At 39.0% G+C, this 19,003-nt stretch overlaps 1 protein-coding gene across 1 annotated transcript in view; it reads right to left on the bottom strand.

Annotated features, from left to right (window-relative positions):
* nsg2 (neuronal vesicle trafficking associated 2) overlaps positions 1–16,150 on the bottom strand; it is a 113,920-nt gene extending 97,770 nt beyond the window's left edge. The window contains exon 1 of the mRNA XM_020927065.1: positions 16,019–16,150. Coding sequence (XP_020782724.1) covers positions 16,019–16,150 — 132 coding nt within the window. The remainder of the gene's footprint in view (positions 1–16,018) is intronic.
* Between the last annotated feature and the right edge of the window lie 2,853 nt (positions 16,151–19,003).

Raw genomic sequence — 19,003 nt, 5'->3', positions numbered from 1 at the left:
TGAAAAAGGTCAGATTGTGTTCAAATAAAGATCAGATTAAAGTCTAATTTGAGTAACAAAGCTGCAGACACAGTAGGGCCTTTAGTTAACTTCACACCCCCAGGGAATATTAATAACATCAGGATCAATTAAACACTTTTTGACATGCAACAGAAGTAAACAAAACGTGACTACATGTTGAGGTTCCAGCCACACACAAAGTGAATTAGCTGTAAAATGAGCCACAAAAAAGCAGACCTTTTATACCCTTGTTTATAACGCTGCATGTTTTTGTTTGTATTTTTAAGCGACCCTTTGTGTGGCTCTTTCAAATCTTTCTTTCAGATTTTGTACATCCTCAAAACAACTATTTTATATTATGAAGTGGCCAATTTAACACTGTTGACAAGACTTTCTAATTGTGAAGTCAAATGATATGTTGAAAAGTGACTTCAAATGACATGATTAGACTGTCTTTGCTCTATGTCTAAGGATTGCAGTATTCAGTATTCAGTTCCTGCTCAAGTGAACTGAAATCCTAAGTATAGATGATTGACAGCTCTTAAAATGTGCAATAAAACTGACCGTGGCCCTATCCAATAATTTCTCACTCCAACTCGCTAAGACTATTTCTACAGTAGCACAGTTCAAACTACAGCCAAGTATTTTTCTAATTTTCAAGTCTAAAAATGCTTTGCCAGATACACCTTTCATTGGACGCTAATTTTGAAATATTTTGACAAACTTTTCTACAAATGAAGAAGTAAAAAGAACACATTGTACTATCAGCATGGCATTACTTTCAGAGAGAGACAGGACCGCCGCAGAAGAGCGCTCTGAAATATTAGACAAAAACCAGTGAAGAATGGACAAAATGCCATGCTTGAATGCTGTGCACCAAATATTATTGTTTTGTAAATAGAAAGATATTTCGGAAAGAACTTCTTAGAAAAACACCCTAAAGAGTTTTCATTGAACTGCATGATTCATTTCTCTTTCCAAGAAACGTTCTGTATTGTAGAGCAACTGGTTACAATAGAAAAGAGTTATAGAAAAGCCTTTTTATAAGTGAACCAGCTCAAGTTTTAACCAGGACTAAGAGGACTCAAGTGTTTTTCACATCAATATCACAGACATACTCTAGACCAGGGGTGTCAAACTCATTTTGGTCCGGGGGCCGTATCCAACCTACTTTAATCCCAAGGGGCCAGATCAGAAAACTCATGTCATATACACCCCAAAAATAACAATAAGTTTAAATATTTGTGCAGAGAAACACAAATCTATTACAGAAATATTTTTTAATTGATGAACTCTTTCTTTTACAAAATATTATAAAATTATGAACAACCTGAAACTTTAAGAAAAATGTAATTTCAACACATGTTTTCACATGAACTTGTATGTAAATAGGAATAAGTCCATTTTTGTTGTAAAATTCTGCACTCAGCTCCACTTTTCTCATTTTGGACATTTTGCTGATGAGGGTGTCACGGTCAACAGTCAAAACGATCGTCCTTTAAAAGCGTTTGGAAAGAGACAAGTCTTCATTTGTGCTGATCTGGTGGGAGGGGCCACGTACAGAGACGCTGGGGACGCTGCTGTGATAAATACCACAGAAAATTAACAATATTTTAATAGAAAATATAATAAAAATATTTTAGTAGAAAATCAGCTGGGGGCCACATTAAAGGTCTTGGAGGGCCGCATCTGGCCCCCGGGCCGCATGTTTGACACCTGTGCTCTAGACTATGAAGACGTAGACGACAGAGTAAAATACTAATCATTTCAGATATACAAAACTAGAATACCAAGTTTATTGTCTATAATAATGAAAGTGGCTGTACCTGTTTTTTTGTTTTTTTCATACATTTAAAAATACAGATGTATTGTAAAAAGTGCTCATCGGCAAATGAGATTGCTGTGCGCTGTCTGCATCTACTGTCATTTCCAGATTATTGAGCACACCTGAATATAAGCCACATCAACTACATTTTAAAAGAAAAAAAAAATGTACATAGGCTACACTTGTCTATAAGCCGCAGGTGTCCAAGTCTTCAAGAACGTTTTCAAGTTCGGGCCACCTGCTTTTATTGCCTCTGAAAGCTTTTGTTGTGTTTTTGCATTGAGTCAGTTCGTTACGCTGTCGTCACCAAAGTCTCACCATCGACTCAATGATGCCGAGCTCACGTGTAGTAGCTCTGTTTCATTCTTCCACAGCCGCATCGATTGCCTATAACTTAAAAGCTGCATCGTTTGTATTTCTTTGTGTGTTTTACATGAGGAGGGTGTGTATATGAAGCGCAAAATAACTTTCAAAACACAATCAAACACCATCTTTCCCGGCGCATCATCTCTTCCACCTGTCTGTCTCACTCTTGTGTCACTCGGTGGTCGCTCTACTGCGCATGTCTCCTGCAGAAAGTGTCTCTGTCCTGTCTGTATCATGTCAGTGTCTTGGAGGATTTCAGCAGATTTCAGCCTCTCCCGGGGGTGGGGCTAGTTGTGTCGAGTGGATGTTCTGCTACTGAAGTTTGAGACATTTCTTCTCGTCATTTATGCACTCGCCTACATTCCACGCATATTAAGACGAATCCCCCTCACTAATGTTAACCGCACAGACAGCGGCGCTTTCGCACTCAGGCTGCATGAGCATCTGCTGTGTTGTTAAACAAATAATCCATCAATATATTAGCCGCATCATTGTTTAAGCTGCAGGGTTCAAAGTGTGAGAAAAAAGTAACGGCTTACAGTCTAGAAATTACTATAATAATATAAAGTGATTTATCCTCTGACTACTAGAAAGTGTTAGCATGCTAGTTGTTGTTAGCACTGCCTTGTCAGCAGAACTCTAATCTGGCATCTGAAAGTTATGAAACATACTTATAAACTCATCACGGTGAATGATTACAATTCTACTTCCTATACTATACTTCTAATACACTAGAAAAGTTAGGAATCTGTTGCTTTGCCGACTCTACAGTACAGAGTATATTTTTGATAGAACTAGGTCTGATTTTCACACTATTAAAACATAAAAACTGTAAAAAAAAAAAAAATAAAAAATCAAATATATGAAGTAATATTTCTGCACATTTGTCATTAATTTTATAGGTTTGTGCAAAACTTGAACCTTGATCATGCCACATTTAGAGACATTACTTGTCAAAACACAGACTTTTCTTAAACAATGTTACTTGTATCGCTCAAAGTTCAAGCCTGACGCAGAGCTCCAGTTTTCTTCTTCTTTTCTGAGACGGAGCTGTTTTTCATGCACGAGTCCCCAAGAAGACAAATTGCCGAACAAACTGATTTGACAAATTCACAACAAACTGACCTTTTACCAGAGCCACAGTGGCACATGCAAAACACCACAGCACCTGTCAACACGAGCAGAGGAATGAAGGATCAACACTCTGCCTTTCATCTAATATACGTGCCTCTAGAGCTTAGAACAAACATTAGCTCATATTTTTTTTACTTCTAAGAGTGTACAGACAGCCTAGTGTTTAAGGCTGTTGACTTTCAAAAGAAAATACCTGGACGATATATTATCTCCAAAATTTAAAGTGTAGGTAAATGCTAACTCATACAGGGAAGTTTGTCATCTGCATTTAACCCATCCTTCTTCAACCCATCTCTAGATTTTGAGCAAGTCTTGGTCAGAATGGGTGGAGCTCAGAGTAGAGCCGCTGCTCCTCCAAGTCGAGAGGAGCCAGTTGAGGTGGCTCAGGCATCTGTTGCAGATGCCTCCTGGGGGCCTTCCTTGGGAGGTGTTCCGGGCATGTCCCACCGGGAGGAGGCCCCGGGGAAGACCCAGAACACACTGGATGGACTATGTCTCTCGGCTGGCCTAGGAACGCCTCGTGGTCCCTCCGGAGGAACTGGAGGACGTGTCTGGGAGGCCCTGCTTAGACTGCTGCCCCCGCGACCCGGCCCCGGATAAGCGGAAGAAAATGGATTAATGGTCAGAACTACCGTAGCTGGAGGATTTGATCTATGGGGCATGTTTTGGGTCGATGGGAGAAACCAGAGTGCCCAGAGAAAGCCCCAAACATGCAAACTCCACAAGAAAGACCTGGATGATTGAACCCAGAACCTTCTTGTTGCCATTGTGGTTTGTCCACCTGTAGTAGGTATTGACAAAATCTCGTGTCACAAGATCTCATCAGACAAAATTGCCACAACATTGTGCACACTAGGGGTGTAACAATATCCAAGTTTCTTGATATGATATCGTCATGAAATGAACCTCACGGTACGAACCTCACAGTACGATATTTATTGCAATATCACGATTAGGGATGCAACAACATCCAAATCTCTTGGTATGATATTTTCACGATATACATCTCATTGTACGATATTTATTGCAATATTTTGTGGAGGCTAAACAGCTAAAACTGTTAATATGCTACTTTTTCCTCTTAAAATGCTTTTACAAGACTTAGATCTATCCTCATATTTTTACATTTGCCTTGGATAAAAAAGGGTTCATCTAGCTGAGTAACTCCTCTTAAGAAGCTGCAATACCAAAAAGCAGTGCTCCCATGAATGAACAAATGAACAAATTAAATGAATCAAAAACTGTAAAACCAGAATTGTGAACTCAATGGCACAACTTCATTATTAAAAATGATCAAAATCTCATCTTGTCTCATTCTCGTGGATCGAATCTCATGAAATGTCTCGCAGAAATGGTGTCTCATCCCATCCCTAACCTGCAGAGTAACATAAGCTGCAGAAATAGTCCATCAAACTTAACACGGTGTCACAAAGTAAGTGTGTGCACATTGAGCTGAGCTGAGAGCTGTGGGGCTGTGGTGTCAGCGTCTCTGGAGAAATGCGGAGAATCAGTGCTAGTCGACACAAGCAGCATGACTCCTGCTTTGACTCGGTCTGTGCCTTTGAAATGCCAACACGCCTCACACACACACAGACAGCCCAAAGCTCGTATACCACTGTACCCTCAGCAGACAGACTACGCTACTTAAAATACAACTACAAGGAAGACACATATTTGAACAGTCAGACAGTACAATATCGGAAGCATGTGTCAAAACTGCTTCATATAAAGAGATGTCACATATTCCAATTTTAGCGTTAAAGGTGCATTGTGTAACTTTTCTGGTGGAGAGTCTGTCAAATATAATAATAAGAATGCCGGTTTTTCAAGGTATTTTTGACCTACAAAACCACCTGTAACTGAATAAATGCAAAGTGGAGCTGTTTAATGTCATACTGTGGCACATTCCAGGCAGAGCAATGACATGCAGTATCCATAGAAACAAGCAGGTGATGGACCCTCAACCAAAAAGTTAAACAATGCACCTTTAAAAACATCATCATCTGATTATTAAGCAAGAGAAAATCCTTTATTTACTTTGATTATTCCACAAATTTGTATATGCTATATGAAATCAATAGGGATGTAACAATAATCAAAATATCGTGATATTGTATCGTCAAAGTTTTCACAATAATATCGTGGACCATCACAATATATCGAACTACAAGTCTCTTTGTTTAAATTAAGAGTTATGGTGCAGCAATAGACAGAGGGAACTACATAGACCATGATCCTTTGCTCCATTTCAATGTAGACTACATGAAGAAATAACAGTTCTAAGCACTTTTAAGTCTTAGTTCTTTGGATTAAGTCTTGTCAAGGCATTTAAGAGGAAAAAGTAGCATATTAATAGTTTTGTTCACCTCCACAAAATATTGCAATAAATATATCGTGAGATGTATATCGTGAAAACATACCGAGAGATTTGGATATTGTTACATTCCTATCGTGAGCTTTCCCACGATATCACAATAAATATCGTACCATGAGATTCATACAGTGATGATATCGTATCGTGAGACTTGGATATTGTTACACCTCTAGAAATCAACATTCTGAAAGTAAGTATATTTAAAGCTGGGGTTAGGGTTGTCAAAAGTATTGAAAGTATTGATTCTAAAAAGTCACATTCACATGACAGAAATTAGCTTTTCCTGAATAGCTTTAGAATGATCTTGAGCTGTATCAGAACAAATATAAGAGCACGAACACTAGTATACGGTCATGGACCATTATGGAACCTACCTGGACCACTGAGCGATTACACAGAAGACCACATGGTAATATAAAGGAAAGTATTATCTGTTGTGGTATAGGAATCATTATTAAGTATCAAATATAGGGCTGGGTATCATTAAGAAGGTGCGGATACAATACATATACATAAGCCTCGATACATTTTTCACACTTTTGATTTAATATGATTCGATATACATTTCAAATCGATTCGATATGGTTCAGTGACAAAAAGCTAAATCATGGCTGTGATACTAAATATCATTAAGTCTAGTAAGTTTGTGCAAAATTAATATGAAAAACACCCATTTTACTCATGTCAACAAAAACTCTAACACAAAAAAATATAGCAAAATATACCTAAAATTACTCTTGGCAATATACCAATACGAACTCTTGGTTTAACTCTTAAACTGTTAACTTTGAGCTTCAAATGAACAGTTTGAAATTAATTTGTATGTACAGTGAGTGTGCTGGTTTTATGTACTTTTGTGTGATTGTTGATGTACTTTTCTCTGTCCTGTAGATGATTTCACGTCAACCTGCCAAGGGACTGAAGATGGAAATTAGCCATGCTGACTATGATCTTTACATATTTACATTTTTAATGTTGATTAATATGTACTGTCCCTTTACAAATAAATAAATAAGAAGAATAAGAAGATACAGCAGCCCATAATATCAATACTGTATTATCAAATTAAACGATACAATATATATATATATATATTTCCATATTTTTGCACACCCCTGATCAAATATATTCCTTAGTATCGAAATTGAGTTTGAAATTGTAGTATTGTTACAAATCTAGCTGGGGTACCTGACTTTCACGCCACGGAAGGAGGACGTAAGGTATTTAAATCTACTTTCACAAATCTTTTAGCATATGGGGTGGACCTCCCAAGACAGCCAATCAGAGCGCTGCTTTCGGCACTTCAAAAGACAAAAAAATTATTAAAATAAAATATAAAATTATGAAACTGTCTAATATTTGGATAGTATAGCCATATGCTTCTAACTCCAAAAGCACATTCAAATTCACATACCACTATCCATCCCAGCGGCTCCTCTCTGGTCCTAAAGCCCTTCACTATTCAGTCTGTACTCAGGTGAATTGGGACTGTGTACAGTGATTGACAGCTCTTTAAATGTGTCATGAACTGATGGTGGCTGTCTAAAACGATTTGTCACTCAAGCCCACACCTACTATTACAGTACAGTAGAGTATCGAGTAGAGGAAAATCCCAGCGTCTTTAAACGTGTCATTGTCGGCAGTAAACCTATGGAGCCAATGACATCTGATGTGTGACTGTGAATGAAATGGAGAAAGATTGTGCCCATCTCAGCAGAATACACAATCAGTCCAGCTCTGTCTCTGACTGTACAGAGATCTGTATGGGGCCGCTGTGAGAATGCAGATTAAATCAAATACAATTTTTATATAGAAACTACACTATCAGACTGTAAAAAGGCTTGGAGTGCTGAGTAAAAGCTGGTGTCTTGTAAAAAATCTGTTGAATACATACATATATTAGGGATGCACTGACCTGATACTGGTACTGGATATTGCAACTGATACTGATGAAGCTGCTGATGAAGAATTTGTTGGATCGGATATTGTCTTCCAAATATCGGTTCAGCCAATATCCCGGTTGGACATATTTGATATAATGCAACTATTTATTGGTAGTCTGATTCATAAGCCAGTTTTACTTCATTTTACTTCGTTTCACTTCGTACAAACCATCTGACCTCGCAGCCTTAGATTTCATTTGCTCGACGGTAGGCAGGTACTTTTTATCATTTAACCAATCTCTGCTATTTGGTCGTGACGTATGTAATGTGCCGCTAACGGGGTTAACTGGTATATTAAACTTTTTCCAAATCCCGTAGGAAGAAGGACAATAAAGTCTTTCCCCTTGATGAAATTCACCAAACATTCTCTTTATTCTGGTTTGTTCTCTGGAATCATTGACAACACTGAATGTATGGCTCTTCACTGATTGGCTGGTGCCCGAACTTGCACTTCCAGGGTTTTTGCGAACTGTCTATTGTATTTTGATTCCTGATCTAGTTGCTGGAGAGAAATTAAATTGAGCAAAGGCACTAGGTGGCGCCAGCCTGGCTAATTTATTGGTAGTAGTATCCCAGAAAGTCTCATAATGTTTGAACTTTTATTTATACAATATTTACTTTTATTTATTTATTTTTTGAGTTTGGTCACACGGGAGGAGCTCGGAGTAGCGTTGCTGCTCCTCCACGTCGCGAGGAGCCAGTTGTGGTGGCTCGGGCATCTGTTCCGGATGGCTCCTGGGCGCCTTCTTCAGGAGGTGTTCCGGGCATGTCCCACTGGAAGGAGGCAATGAGGAAGACCCAGGACACGCTGGAGGTACTATGTCTCTCGGCTGGCCTGGGAACGCCTTGGGGTCCCCCTGGAGGAGCTGGAGGACGTGTCTCGGGTGAAGGAAGTCTGGGAGTCCCTGCTTAGACTGCTGTCCCCGGATAAGCAGAAGAAAATGGATGGATGGATTTTTTTTTTCCTTACTTGAGAGATAAATAACATCTATACGGCACATTTGGATGAGTTCTGTCTCATTTTATTTTTGTTTAAAGGAAATAAAATGCTGTTTTCAGTCTCTGCATTGGTAATCGGTTGATATTGGATATGTGCAGATAATTAAAGCCACAGAATCCAAATCGGTATCGAAACTGAACAAACTGGATCGGTGCATAAATAAAAAGCCAGAGGGGAACGTATGCTGTAAGATAATACTTAAAGGAACATATTCTAAATGAAAATACTGTATGGAGCTCAACAGTGACCCACACTAAGAGGTTCCGCTAGTCAGTTTCCCCTTAAATCATGAAGTGGGATAGTCAGATGTGGTAGCTAAAGACCACCCATCATTTTATATCATGCAAACTTAAAACGACATTTAGCCAGATGTTAGGTTTTCAAAGTCCATGGGAAAAACGAATTCTAGAACCTCGGCAAGCCTGGGCAAGACTGTTGAGCTCCATTAGTCTAATAAGAAAAATATTACAAAGCAGCAAATGGAGACAGTAAAAGAATCATCTCTGGCCTGGGCCCAGTGTCGGTGTCCTGGTGGGTGAGGGCGGCTCTTTGCTCTTGGTGCTGACGGCTCCTCTGATGGTGCTTTCTCAACTGGTTCATCTGTACTCAGCCAGTTTATCTGTATTTACTCTTGTGTATTTTAGTGTGTGTGTGTTTGTGTGTGTGAGACTGTGTGTGGGTTATATGATTGTGATGAGTTGTGGGGGTAGGGTGGTTGGGTGAAAAGGCATGTGGGATTGTTTTTAATTACTGTAAAATGCTTGTGTTACAGATTTGTATGAAAGGCACTTCATAAATAAAGTTTGATTTGATAATGTAATCTTCAGTGAAGTGTACTTCAGCACTCAAGATATCTGTTAGAAATCTACTTGTGAAGACTATAAAGAGTAGTTCATTTGTATAGCATATATGTAATTACTGTATAAATGATGTAAGGATGCACCGATTCAGCTTTTTCTGTTCAGAAGAGAGACTGAAAATATAATTTATTTTCTTTAAACACAAACAGCATATGGTTAAATATTACCCAAATGTGTTTTGTAACTGTTTATAAGAAACTACAGAACACCTTTGGAGAAATACAAAAATACTCATTTATAGATCAAAATGAGATATCAACTGAACCGATACCTTGGAACAGATATCTAATCCGTCAAAATGTACATCCACAGTATATTGCCTTCATGTTTTGGCCTATTTTTCCTAAAATATCTGACTAAGATGACCCTCAGTTCAAACTGGATCTGCTTCTGAACCTTTGGAGCTGGATTCTTTGTGAAGCTGAGGCTCTGGCCTCTACTGTCCTCTAACTGTCTTTGTGCTCTAATTTGAAGTGGAAACAAGCTCCGCACAGAGGAAAGTCAGATTTCAAATTCCGCCTAAATTTTGGTAGCTAGGCTGGTACCACCTAGTGCTTCCACTCAATTTCATTTCTCTCCAACGACTAGGTCAGAAATTGGAATACACTAGACCTGGCCTGGCCAACCCGTGGCTCCCGAGCCTCATGCGGCTCTTTAACTAGTTTCATGCGGCTCTTCAGGAGCTTTCACATAACATGCGTCAAATATGCTTGGCTGGCGTTACCATTCATTCCCCCTACGGCTAGATGGCATGCAATGTTAACTGTTGAAAAACAACTAATATTATCATGTTGGTGTGGTTATTTTCATTAAATCTGGCTGAGCATAGGTCTGTGTGTGCGTGCGTGTGCACACATGATTAAGAAATGGGATGATGTTCATGTGTACCCATGTGTATGATGTGGCTCTTTGCAGTAACACAGAAAAAAAAAGTGGCTCTTAGTCTTCTACTAGTTGGCCACCCCTGCACTAGACGGTTTACATGAACCCCAGAAGTGCGAATCCTGGCACCAGCCAATCAGGGAAGACATACATGTGCTGGCAATGATTTCCGAGATTGAGGATTTAAAGCCCGAACAAAGAGAATGTTTGGTGAATTTTATCAAGGGGAAAGACATTATTACCCTTCTTCCTATGGGATTTGGAAAAAGATAAATATACCAGTTAGCCCCATTAGCAACATATTACATACATCACGACCAAATAGCAGCGATTGGTTAAATAAAAAAGTACCCTCCTACCGTCAAGCAAACAAACCCTAATGCTGCGAGGTCAAACGGTTTCCATGAAGTGAAACCGGCTGATGAATCAGGCTAAAATTTTGGCGGGTAAATATAAGAACAGGTATAGCTGGTGTCCCTGAGTACGGCCTGAAAAACAGTAGATTGAGTATTTGTTGAGTCTTGACAAGTCCCACATCAAAGCTGAAGAACTAAACTTAGATTTAGGGACTTGCAATGAGGTAAACAAGACCAGGCAGAATTCATAAAATTCCTCTTAAAACATTTTCTTTTTAATTTTTGGGTTATGTTTGTATTTTTGGGTTTGGAGTACAAATTGGTCCAGCTTCAAAAGTGGATTACAGATTTCCATTAATGTTTTATATGTCCATGAGATTGAGAGTTCTCTTTTATCAGAAGCTGAACGCAGAAATTAATTAGGTAAAAGTACAAGGGCTCTTATCATTCCCTCAGAACAAGAGCAGGGTACACACTTACAGCTTGTCATGAACTGTTAACAGCTCATGACATGTCTAAGCAGAGGAAGACTGCCAACAGGACAGATGTGAAGCTGAAGTTACGATCATGAAAATGACAGAGAGCTCGCAGTCACATCCACAGCTGCAAACATCAACCTTTTCCCCTTCAAACTGTCTGATGATTAAACAGTCCTCTCATCAAACAGCAGTTCTCAAGCTATGGGACAGAACAAAAAAATCTGGATGACATAATTACTCATTTAGAATCCTGATTTAGTTAGTCATGGTTAAAGGAGCACTGCGCAACTTTTCTGGTGGAGGGTCCGCTACCTGCTTGTCTCCACGGAGATGTTCTTGCTTTGCCTGGAATGTCCCATGGTTTCACATAAACATATTCATCTACCGCTTATTCATTACGGGCTGTAATAGCCTGGTGGCAACCTTAGCGGTTTTAGGAGGAACAGAGTCAAGTTGAGCCAGTTTACAGTGCAGATCCCAGTGCAGTTATTAAGACAAAACAAAAAACTATTTACAAAAATTCCAAAAAGGTTAAAAACAGACATAGCAGTTACCTGCGCTCACACAGCACCTCCTTCTGAACAAGGTGAGGCTGGCTTCTTTTAAAGGCCCTGTCCTAATTGGGTGAGCCCACTTTAACGATCAGGTAAGCACCAATAATTTGTACATTTAATATCTAAAAACAACTATCAAAACAGTGCCCAAACAACATCCAATTACATTAATTACAAAAATGTATATATCTTTATTTAAATTAGCAGTGTTCAATGCCCTAAAATACTAAATAGAACCAGTTAAAAAAAGTGCTCCCCTCCTCCAAACAACATGGTTGGCTGCCCCGGAACCTTCTTAAGGTGCTCTGGCTCCCCGGGGACTCTTTTGGCCAGAGCACCTGAGGCAAACCACAGCAGAGGGTAAGTACAATTACTTCAATTTAAATGCACTTTTACAGGTAACTTCAATCTGCACATACATTTTCAATAAACATTTCTTAAACTTTGTTTCAGTTCCTCATTTTACCTTTTAACTAGCCCTAGGCCCAAGTAATGGACTGGCTACATTACACGGGCATTTCTGTTGCTCAAAAACACATTCATTCCTTCTGTGAATATTGGCGACTCTCCACAGATCTGAATCATAACATAGCGTAGTGCTGTAACCTGCTTATCCCCACTATGATAGACCTTTCCATGGAGATCAGCAGGTGGCAGACCCTCATGGAAGACAATTTGTTTCATCAGATTTTGAATTTTAAATGCCATTTCTCACTTTGAATGTTTTAACTCTGAAAAAACATGTTTGAATTATTTTTATTCTTCTAAAAAATCACCTTAATATTCAGCACAAATGTTTTCAAGTGCTCAAATCCAACAGTCAAAATTCAGAGCGTAAAATTTGCAGTGGAAAAAATTCGCAGGAAAGATCCAAGATGCCAAGACAGAAGCAATCGAGCCAAAGTGATCCGATCTACTTAGTAACTTAGTAACAGTGCAGTGAAGCGATCTGATTGGTCAGAATTATCCTCATCAAAACCTCAACTCTTTTATTTCTTAAGTGTAAATCCCGCCCACAAATGAGAACAGCCAATAGGAAACAGCCTCCGTCCTCCTCACTCACACAGGATCGATTGCGTTTGCCTTGGCATCTTGGTAGCCTGATTCATCAGCCGGTTTCACTTTGTGGAAACCGTCTGACCTCGCAGCATTAGGATTTGTTCGTTCGACAATAAGCGGGTACTTTTTTTTATTTAACCAATCGCTGCTATTTGATCGTGACTTATGTAATGCGCTAACTGGTATATTACACTTTTCCCAAATCCCGAAGGAAGTAGGACAATAACGTCTTTCCTCTTGATAAAATTCACCAAACATTTTCTTTGTTCTGGCTTTAAATCCTCGATCTCGGGAATCATTGCCAACACAGAATATATGGATCTTCGCTGATTGGCTGGTGCCCGAACTTGCACTTCCAGGGTTTTTACGAACCATCTAGTGTAATTTGATTCCTGACCTAGTCGCTAGAGAGAAATGAAATTGAGCGGAAGCACTAGGTGGTGCCAGCCTGACTAGCATCTTGGGTCTTTGTTGTGAAATGTTTTACTGCCAATTTTACACTCTGAACTTTAACTTTTGAATTTGAGCGCTTGAAAATATTTGTGTTGATTATTTAAAAGGTGAAATTTTTATTTTGAATTTGAAATATATTGAAAAAGTACACTTAAAATTTCAGCAACTAAAAATTCTACATACAAATAATTCAATCCTAATTTCAGAGTAAAGAGAAATTCAACAATATTTAAAATTCAAAATCTGATGGAACAAATGATCTGCCATAGACCCTCCACTACAAATGTTACGCAGTGCACCTTTAAATCTGGTCTAGTTTAGTCTTCTGGTTTGATCATGCTTATTCATTGGTACTTTGAAAGCCAATTAACGTCCACGGCGACGCTTAATAATTCAATGCTTAAACAGTGCACCTTGAGTGAACGGACCAATCGGCTGCCCCGGTCACCCCCCCACCCTCCCTCCTCCCCGCTATGGTAACTGGATTAACGAGCGCGCCGCAGTTACTATGGGATGTCGGGATGATGAATGATGTGTGTCTGGCTCCAAATCTGCCTCCTAATCTCAGCAGGAAAACAGAGGAGCAGACATCAGGCGGAAAGACAAATGGAGGAGGGAAAGAGAGGGGAGGGGGGGGTGTAATAATCATTTAAATATAATATGATGTAGTCGGTTAAACCCTGAAATGGTTTATTCTGTGTTTATATGTGTTTTATGTTCCCTAATAGTTACTGACTGGTGCGGAGTGCAGTGGACGAGCGGAGTTGTGTTTGATCATAATAATTATAGTATTGAAAACAATGCCGGGCTGTTGGACTGTTGTTGTATTGATGCTTGAGGCTTTGTAGTGCGGACGTGACTTGACCGATGAATTAAAAAGAAAATACCAGCCCGCTATCGGTCATCTATACTTATACGATTTCATTTCGACAAACTACAAACTCTTGTGTCTACTCCTTATGATGCAAGCGATGTACAACGACCAGAACTGAAGATTTTTGAGTGCTCAACGTGAAAAATGAAGCAACACTATGTATGTATGTAACAATAATCGAAATATCGTGATATCGTATCGTCAAAAGTCTCACAAAGTGTCTCTGCTTAAATTCATTGTTTTGGTGCAGCAACAGCTAAAAAACAGTAAGAACTACATAGACCATGATCCTTTGCTGTGTTTCAGTCCAATCTGCATGCTGAAATAACTGTTATATGCACTTTTAAATCTTAGTTATTTGGATTATGATGAGAAAAAGTAGCACACTCACAATTTTGTATACATATTTTTTACCTCCATGAAATATCACAATAAATATCGTACTGTGAGAAGCATATCGTACTGAGTGATTTGGATGTCGTTACATCCCTAAACAACACATTTTAACAATTCAAACGTTTGAAGAAGGGCAACTTCAGAATGTATTAGTTGCTACATGTTAACAACAAGCGTTTTTTTGTTTTTTTTTTGCACTAGATTTGCAGATACAATATAATAGGCTGACATTTTTATAAATTAGTAGAGTTGCTTTGGACAATATAGATACTAAGGTACAAGCAGTGTTGGGGAGTAACAGATTACATGTACCGGTGTTACATAATCAGAGTACAAATTATGAGTAACTGTATTCAGTTACAGTTACTGTTTCAATGAGTGGTAATTAGATTACAGTTACTTTGTTGAAATAAATGGATTACACAGTGGTATTTTTCCTGTTTTCACATTTTGGGCTGTATCCCATTTTTACTTTTTTTTTATTTCAGTAATTCCATTCATTGCTAGAAACTACACCAGGACTAAAACAGGTCTAAAACCAGGACTAAAACAGAGTTTAACAGGACTAAACCATAATAACTTGATTCCACATCATTTTGAGTAAAAAACATTAAATATTACTGATTTTTACTGGGCTGGCACCTTTATGTTTCTACTGAAATTGAGGTGTTTTTTAAATAAACAATATGACAGCTAACAGTAGGGTGAACATACTTTAAGGCAGCAGTGATCTCATATAGAAAGCATTTCTCTATCAATATGTTTATGTTAAGATATCCTAGTCTTAGCTACTCTACAGCAAATCAAGTAATCCAAAGTATTCAGATTACGTGACTCACTTTAAGTAATTTCATGGATTACGTTACAAACTACATTTTGGGGTATGTAATCTGTCATCTGTATGGGAATTCATTTTAAAAGTAACCTTCCCAACACTGGGTACAAGTACTACCAGAGGAATAGCCACAAACGAACAGCAACCATCGATTTTTTTCTGGTAGCACTGTGAAAATGGCCCAACCAGGTGCCCTTACTTTGCCCGGTAACTGGACTCCACACTCCTCACACCATCACAAGAATCATGTGAGTAATTTCAGCTCTAGAATTGCCAATCACTACTGAACTAAAGATAAATGGTGGAGCTGTTCACCTGAAATCTTCAACTTCATGACATCACAACTTGGAACAGAGCATTTTGAGCTTTGGAGATGACAGACTAACAACGTGAATAAAACTAAACACAACTCCAGGTCTGTTTTCGATGAGGTAACAACATTCTAACATGCCCCCAAGGCTCACTAGAGTCAGTTTTGTGTAGTATATTTTGTGTATATAACCATCAAGCCACCATTTCCAAACTTGAAAATTGAAAACTAACTCTTCTCTCAGAATTCTAACCATAAATAAACCAGTCTGAGTTTGATCTCCTGGCTGTAGACACCGTCCAGCCCCGGGGCTCTTACCTTGTCCGGAGCTTGGCCCTGCAGGCTCCCCACGTCCAGCGGAGTGATGAGGGGCACGTTTTGGAAACCGTCCTCCACGCTCACCGCTTTGGCAGTGCCTTTGTCCTGAAGATTACTCCCCAACTTCACCATTTTCACGTCAGGTTACCAAAAGACTGCACCTGCGTGTGGGAATAAGATCGTATTATAATAAAAAACTGATTTGAAGTTCAATATTGGTGTGAAAAGAAACATTCAGCCTTTTGCTAACGTGCACCAATGTTGACAGGTTTAATGCTAAGGAGAAATTCAGTTGTTAAAAAAAAAAAATCTAATTCATTTTTACTACGTGGTCGATTTAAACATTCCCAAAACAATCACGTCTCGTTTTCAAAAAAGCAAGTTTCGATTTTAGCATGCGCTTTTCTAACACGTGACCGCCATAAAAACACACCAACATTTTTCGTGAATGTTTTCAAAGAAGTCTGGTTTATTACTCACGGTATTTATGAAGCTTTGATGCGGACAAAGGTTGCACAGAGGGCGGACAGAAGAGGAGCAGCTGACCGGAGGCTGGAGGAGGAGGAGGAGGTGTGGATGATGCTGCGGGGAAAACAACGCTTCTCCGCCGTGGACCGAGCGCTGTCTGTCGGCAGGTCTGCGGTGTGAACCAGCAGCAGCAGCAGCAGCAGCAGGAGCAGCGGCAGCCCAACCCCCAAAGCCTCAGACCAGCCCGCTCCCTCCGCGCTCCGCTCCGGCACAGGCGCACACCGGCGCAGACGCACCGCGGGCGCAGCGCAGCGGCCGCTAGGGGCACGGAGCACACGGAAGGTTTAGTCAATTATGGAAAGTAAATGCGCGAAGTGTAATAATAAACAGAGAAAAAATTAATAAAAACAAAAATACTGCGAGGAGAGCTTCTAGTGATGAAAAAGCATTGGGTTTCATTACAGTTTCGCAATAAAGAAAACGTTTGGATGAGATCATTTGTAAACTAATCTGACTATATTGTATAAAATTATATTTTTAAAAAAATTAAAAATCTGAATAGTAGTGTATGATAAAATACCACGACTTACAATTTGTCTTAAAACAAGCAGTAGCTCTAATTGTCTAGCTCTATTAAAATTAAAACCAGATTGTAGTGCAACAGCGCCATATGGTGGACAAATGAGCAATCTACAACTCTATGACAAACAGCAGACATGTCAAACTCAGGCCCGGGGACCAAATTTGGCCCGCGATATAATTATATTTAGCCCACAAGATCATATCAAATATGTATTAGAGCTGGCCCGTCGGCTACAGATAGACTGAGACAATATTTATTTAAACTTTAGTTATTCTATTCTATTTTGTTTTTATTTTACATTATACTTGTTCTGGATTCAATGTTTAAGCAAAGCTATTATTAAACATTTACTTTAAGAAAAGGTTTAACATTACATATCTTCAAAGAAGAGAAAACATGCAGATGTTGTTTAAATTTTTCAATAAATATTTAGTTTGGCCCATGACTTAGTCTCAGTTTTTAATTTTAGCCCTCTGTAAATTTAAGTTTGACAACCCTGACTTACAGTGTGATGATTGTACTAGTCATTTGTATGCGCTGTTTCATAAAATGTATATTTATATTTCCAACAATAAGATTAGCCTTTACATAATTCTAAGAGATTACTATAAAGAAATGCACTTATTAAAAAATGTGCATTTGTATGTGAATTTGCATTTGAATGTGCATTCATCCAGAGGTAATAAGCTTCAAGGGCAATTATTTTGCTTTTTTCTGATCTTTTTTTCTGATTTCTATGTTATTTCCTCATCAAAAATATACCTGGAATTGTCTTTTGTTTCATTCAAACATTTTAACACATAAATCTGTATATGCTGAGTTCTTCTATCAAGCTGAAAACTCTGTTCCACTTTGTGATGTCATGTGGGACTAAAAGAAGTGCCCCACTGTGTTTTTAAACTACATTCACCTTTACTAGAATCACTTGGCTAATTTCAGTCCTGGAATTGCCAATCTGTTCTGAACAAAAGGTAAAAAGGAGCTGTTAACTGAAAACTTACAGCTTCATGACATCACAAGTTGGAACAGAGCATTTTGAGCTTTGGAGATGTAGACAGATCAATAATAAGGGATTACTCAAACATGTGTGAATAAAACAAAACACAACTCCTGGTCTGTTTTTGAGGAGGTCACAAATTCTAGCATGGCTTAATGTCAACTGAGTTAATTTTGTGTAATATAGAACCTTTAATGATTCTTACACTGTAGGCTACGTCTAATATTAAACTTTTATCAAAATATTTCACAAATGTTTGGAAATTAGTTGTGCTATTTTAAAGCACAAACAATGCAGACCTTTTACCCCATTCATGACTAGCCACCATTGTCACGTGAATTCACATAGTAACAGTTCCTCGTTTGACCAGGTGGTGGCGCATGTGAGCTACATTATCGGTCCATATTTCATCCTTTGGACTCGAGAAACGGCACATGACCCGATGAGGCGTGTGGTGAGCTGGGCGTGCGTCAGGCCGTGCGTGCGTGCGTCTGCTGCGGCCGATAACACGTCCAGTATTTATGGGTCGGTCCGGGAGGTGTGGCCCGGAGACAGATTTAGGAGCCGGACCTTGGACTGCGGTTTCATTAAAAGTGTGTCAGCTGCCAGTGAAATGTTTTATAGCAAAATAATGGCACTTGGAGAATAAAATGTGATCATCGCCAACTAAACCGTAATATGCCTAAATATGTTGGAGTAGCGTAACCTGCAGCTGGTGGTTCCTGGAAGTATTGACCCGGGCTTACTTATTTGTTCATTTTTAGTAGTATGGTAGCAGTGCTTTTCCGGTTCTTTTTCCCATGAGGATTTTATTGATTTGAAATTACCTTAGATTTGACCCTTGACCTAGAAAATGCGGAGCCATCAGTTTTGTTGTGTACATTGAGTGATGCTTAGCCTGAGCCGCAGAGGGATTAGAACTACTGCACTGTACACA

This window comes from Boleophthalmus pectinirostris, unplaced genomic scaffold, assembly GCF_026225935.1.
Source record: "Boleophthalmus pectinirostris isolate CB_2022bp ecotype Guang Dong unplaced genomic scaffold, ASM2622593v1 HiC_scaffold_12, whole genome shotgun sequence".
NCBI lineage: Eukaryota > Metazoa > Chordata > Actinopteri > Gobiiformes > Gobiidae > Boleophthalmus > Boleophthalmus pectinirostris.
Note: the sequence above shows the minus strand (reverse complement) of the source record. Positions and strands in the feature narration are given on the sequence as shown.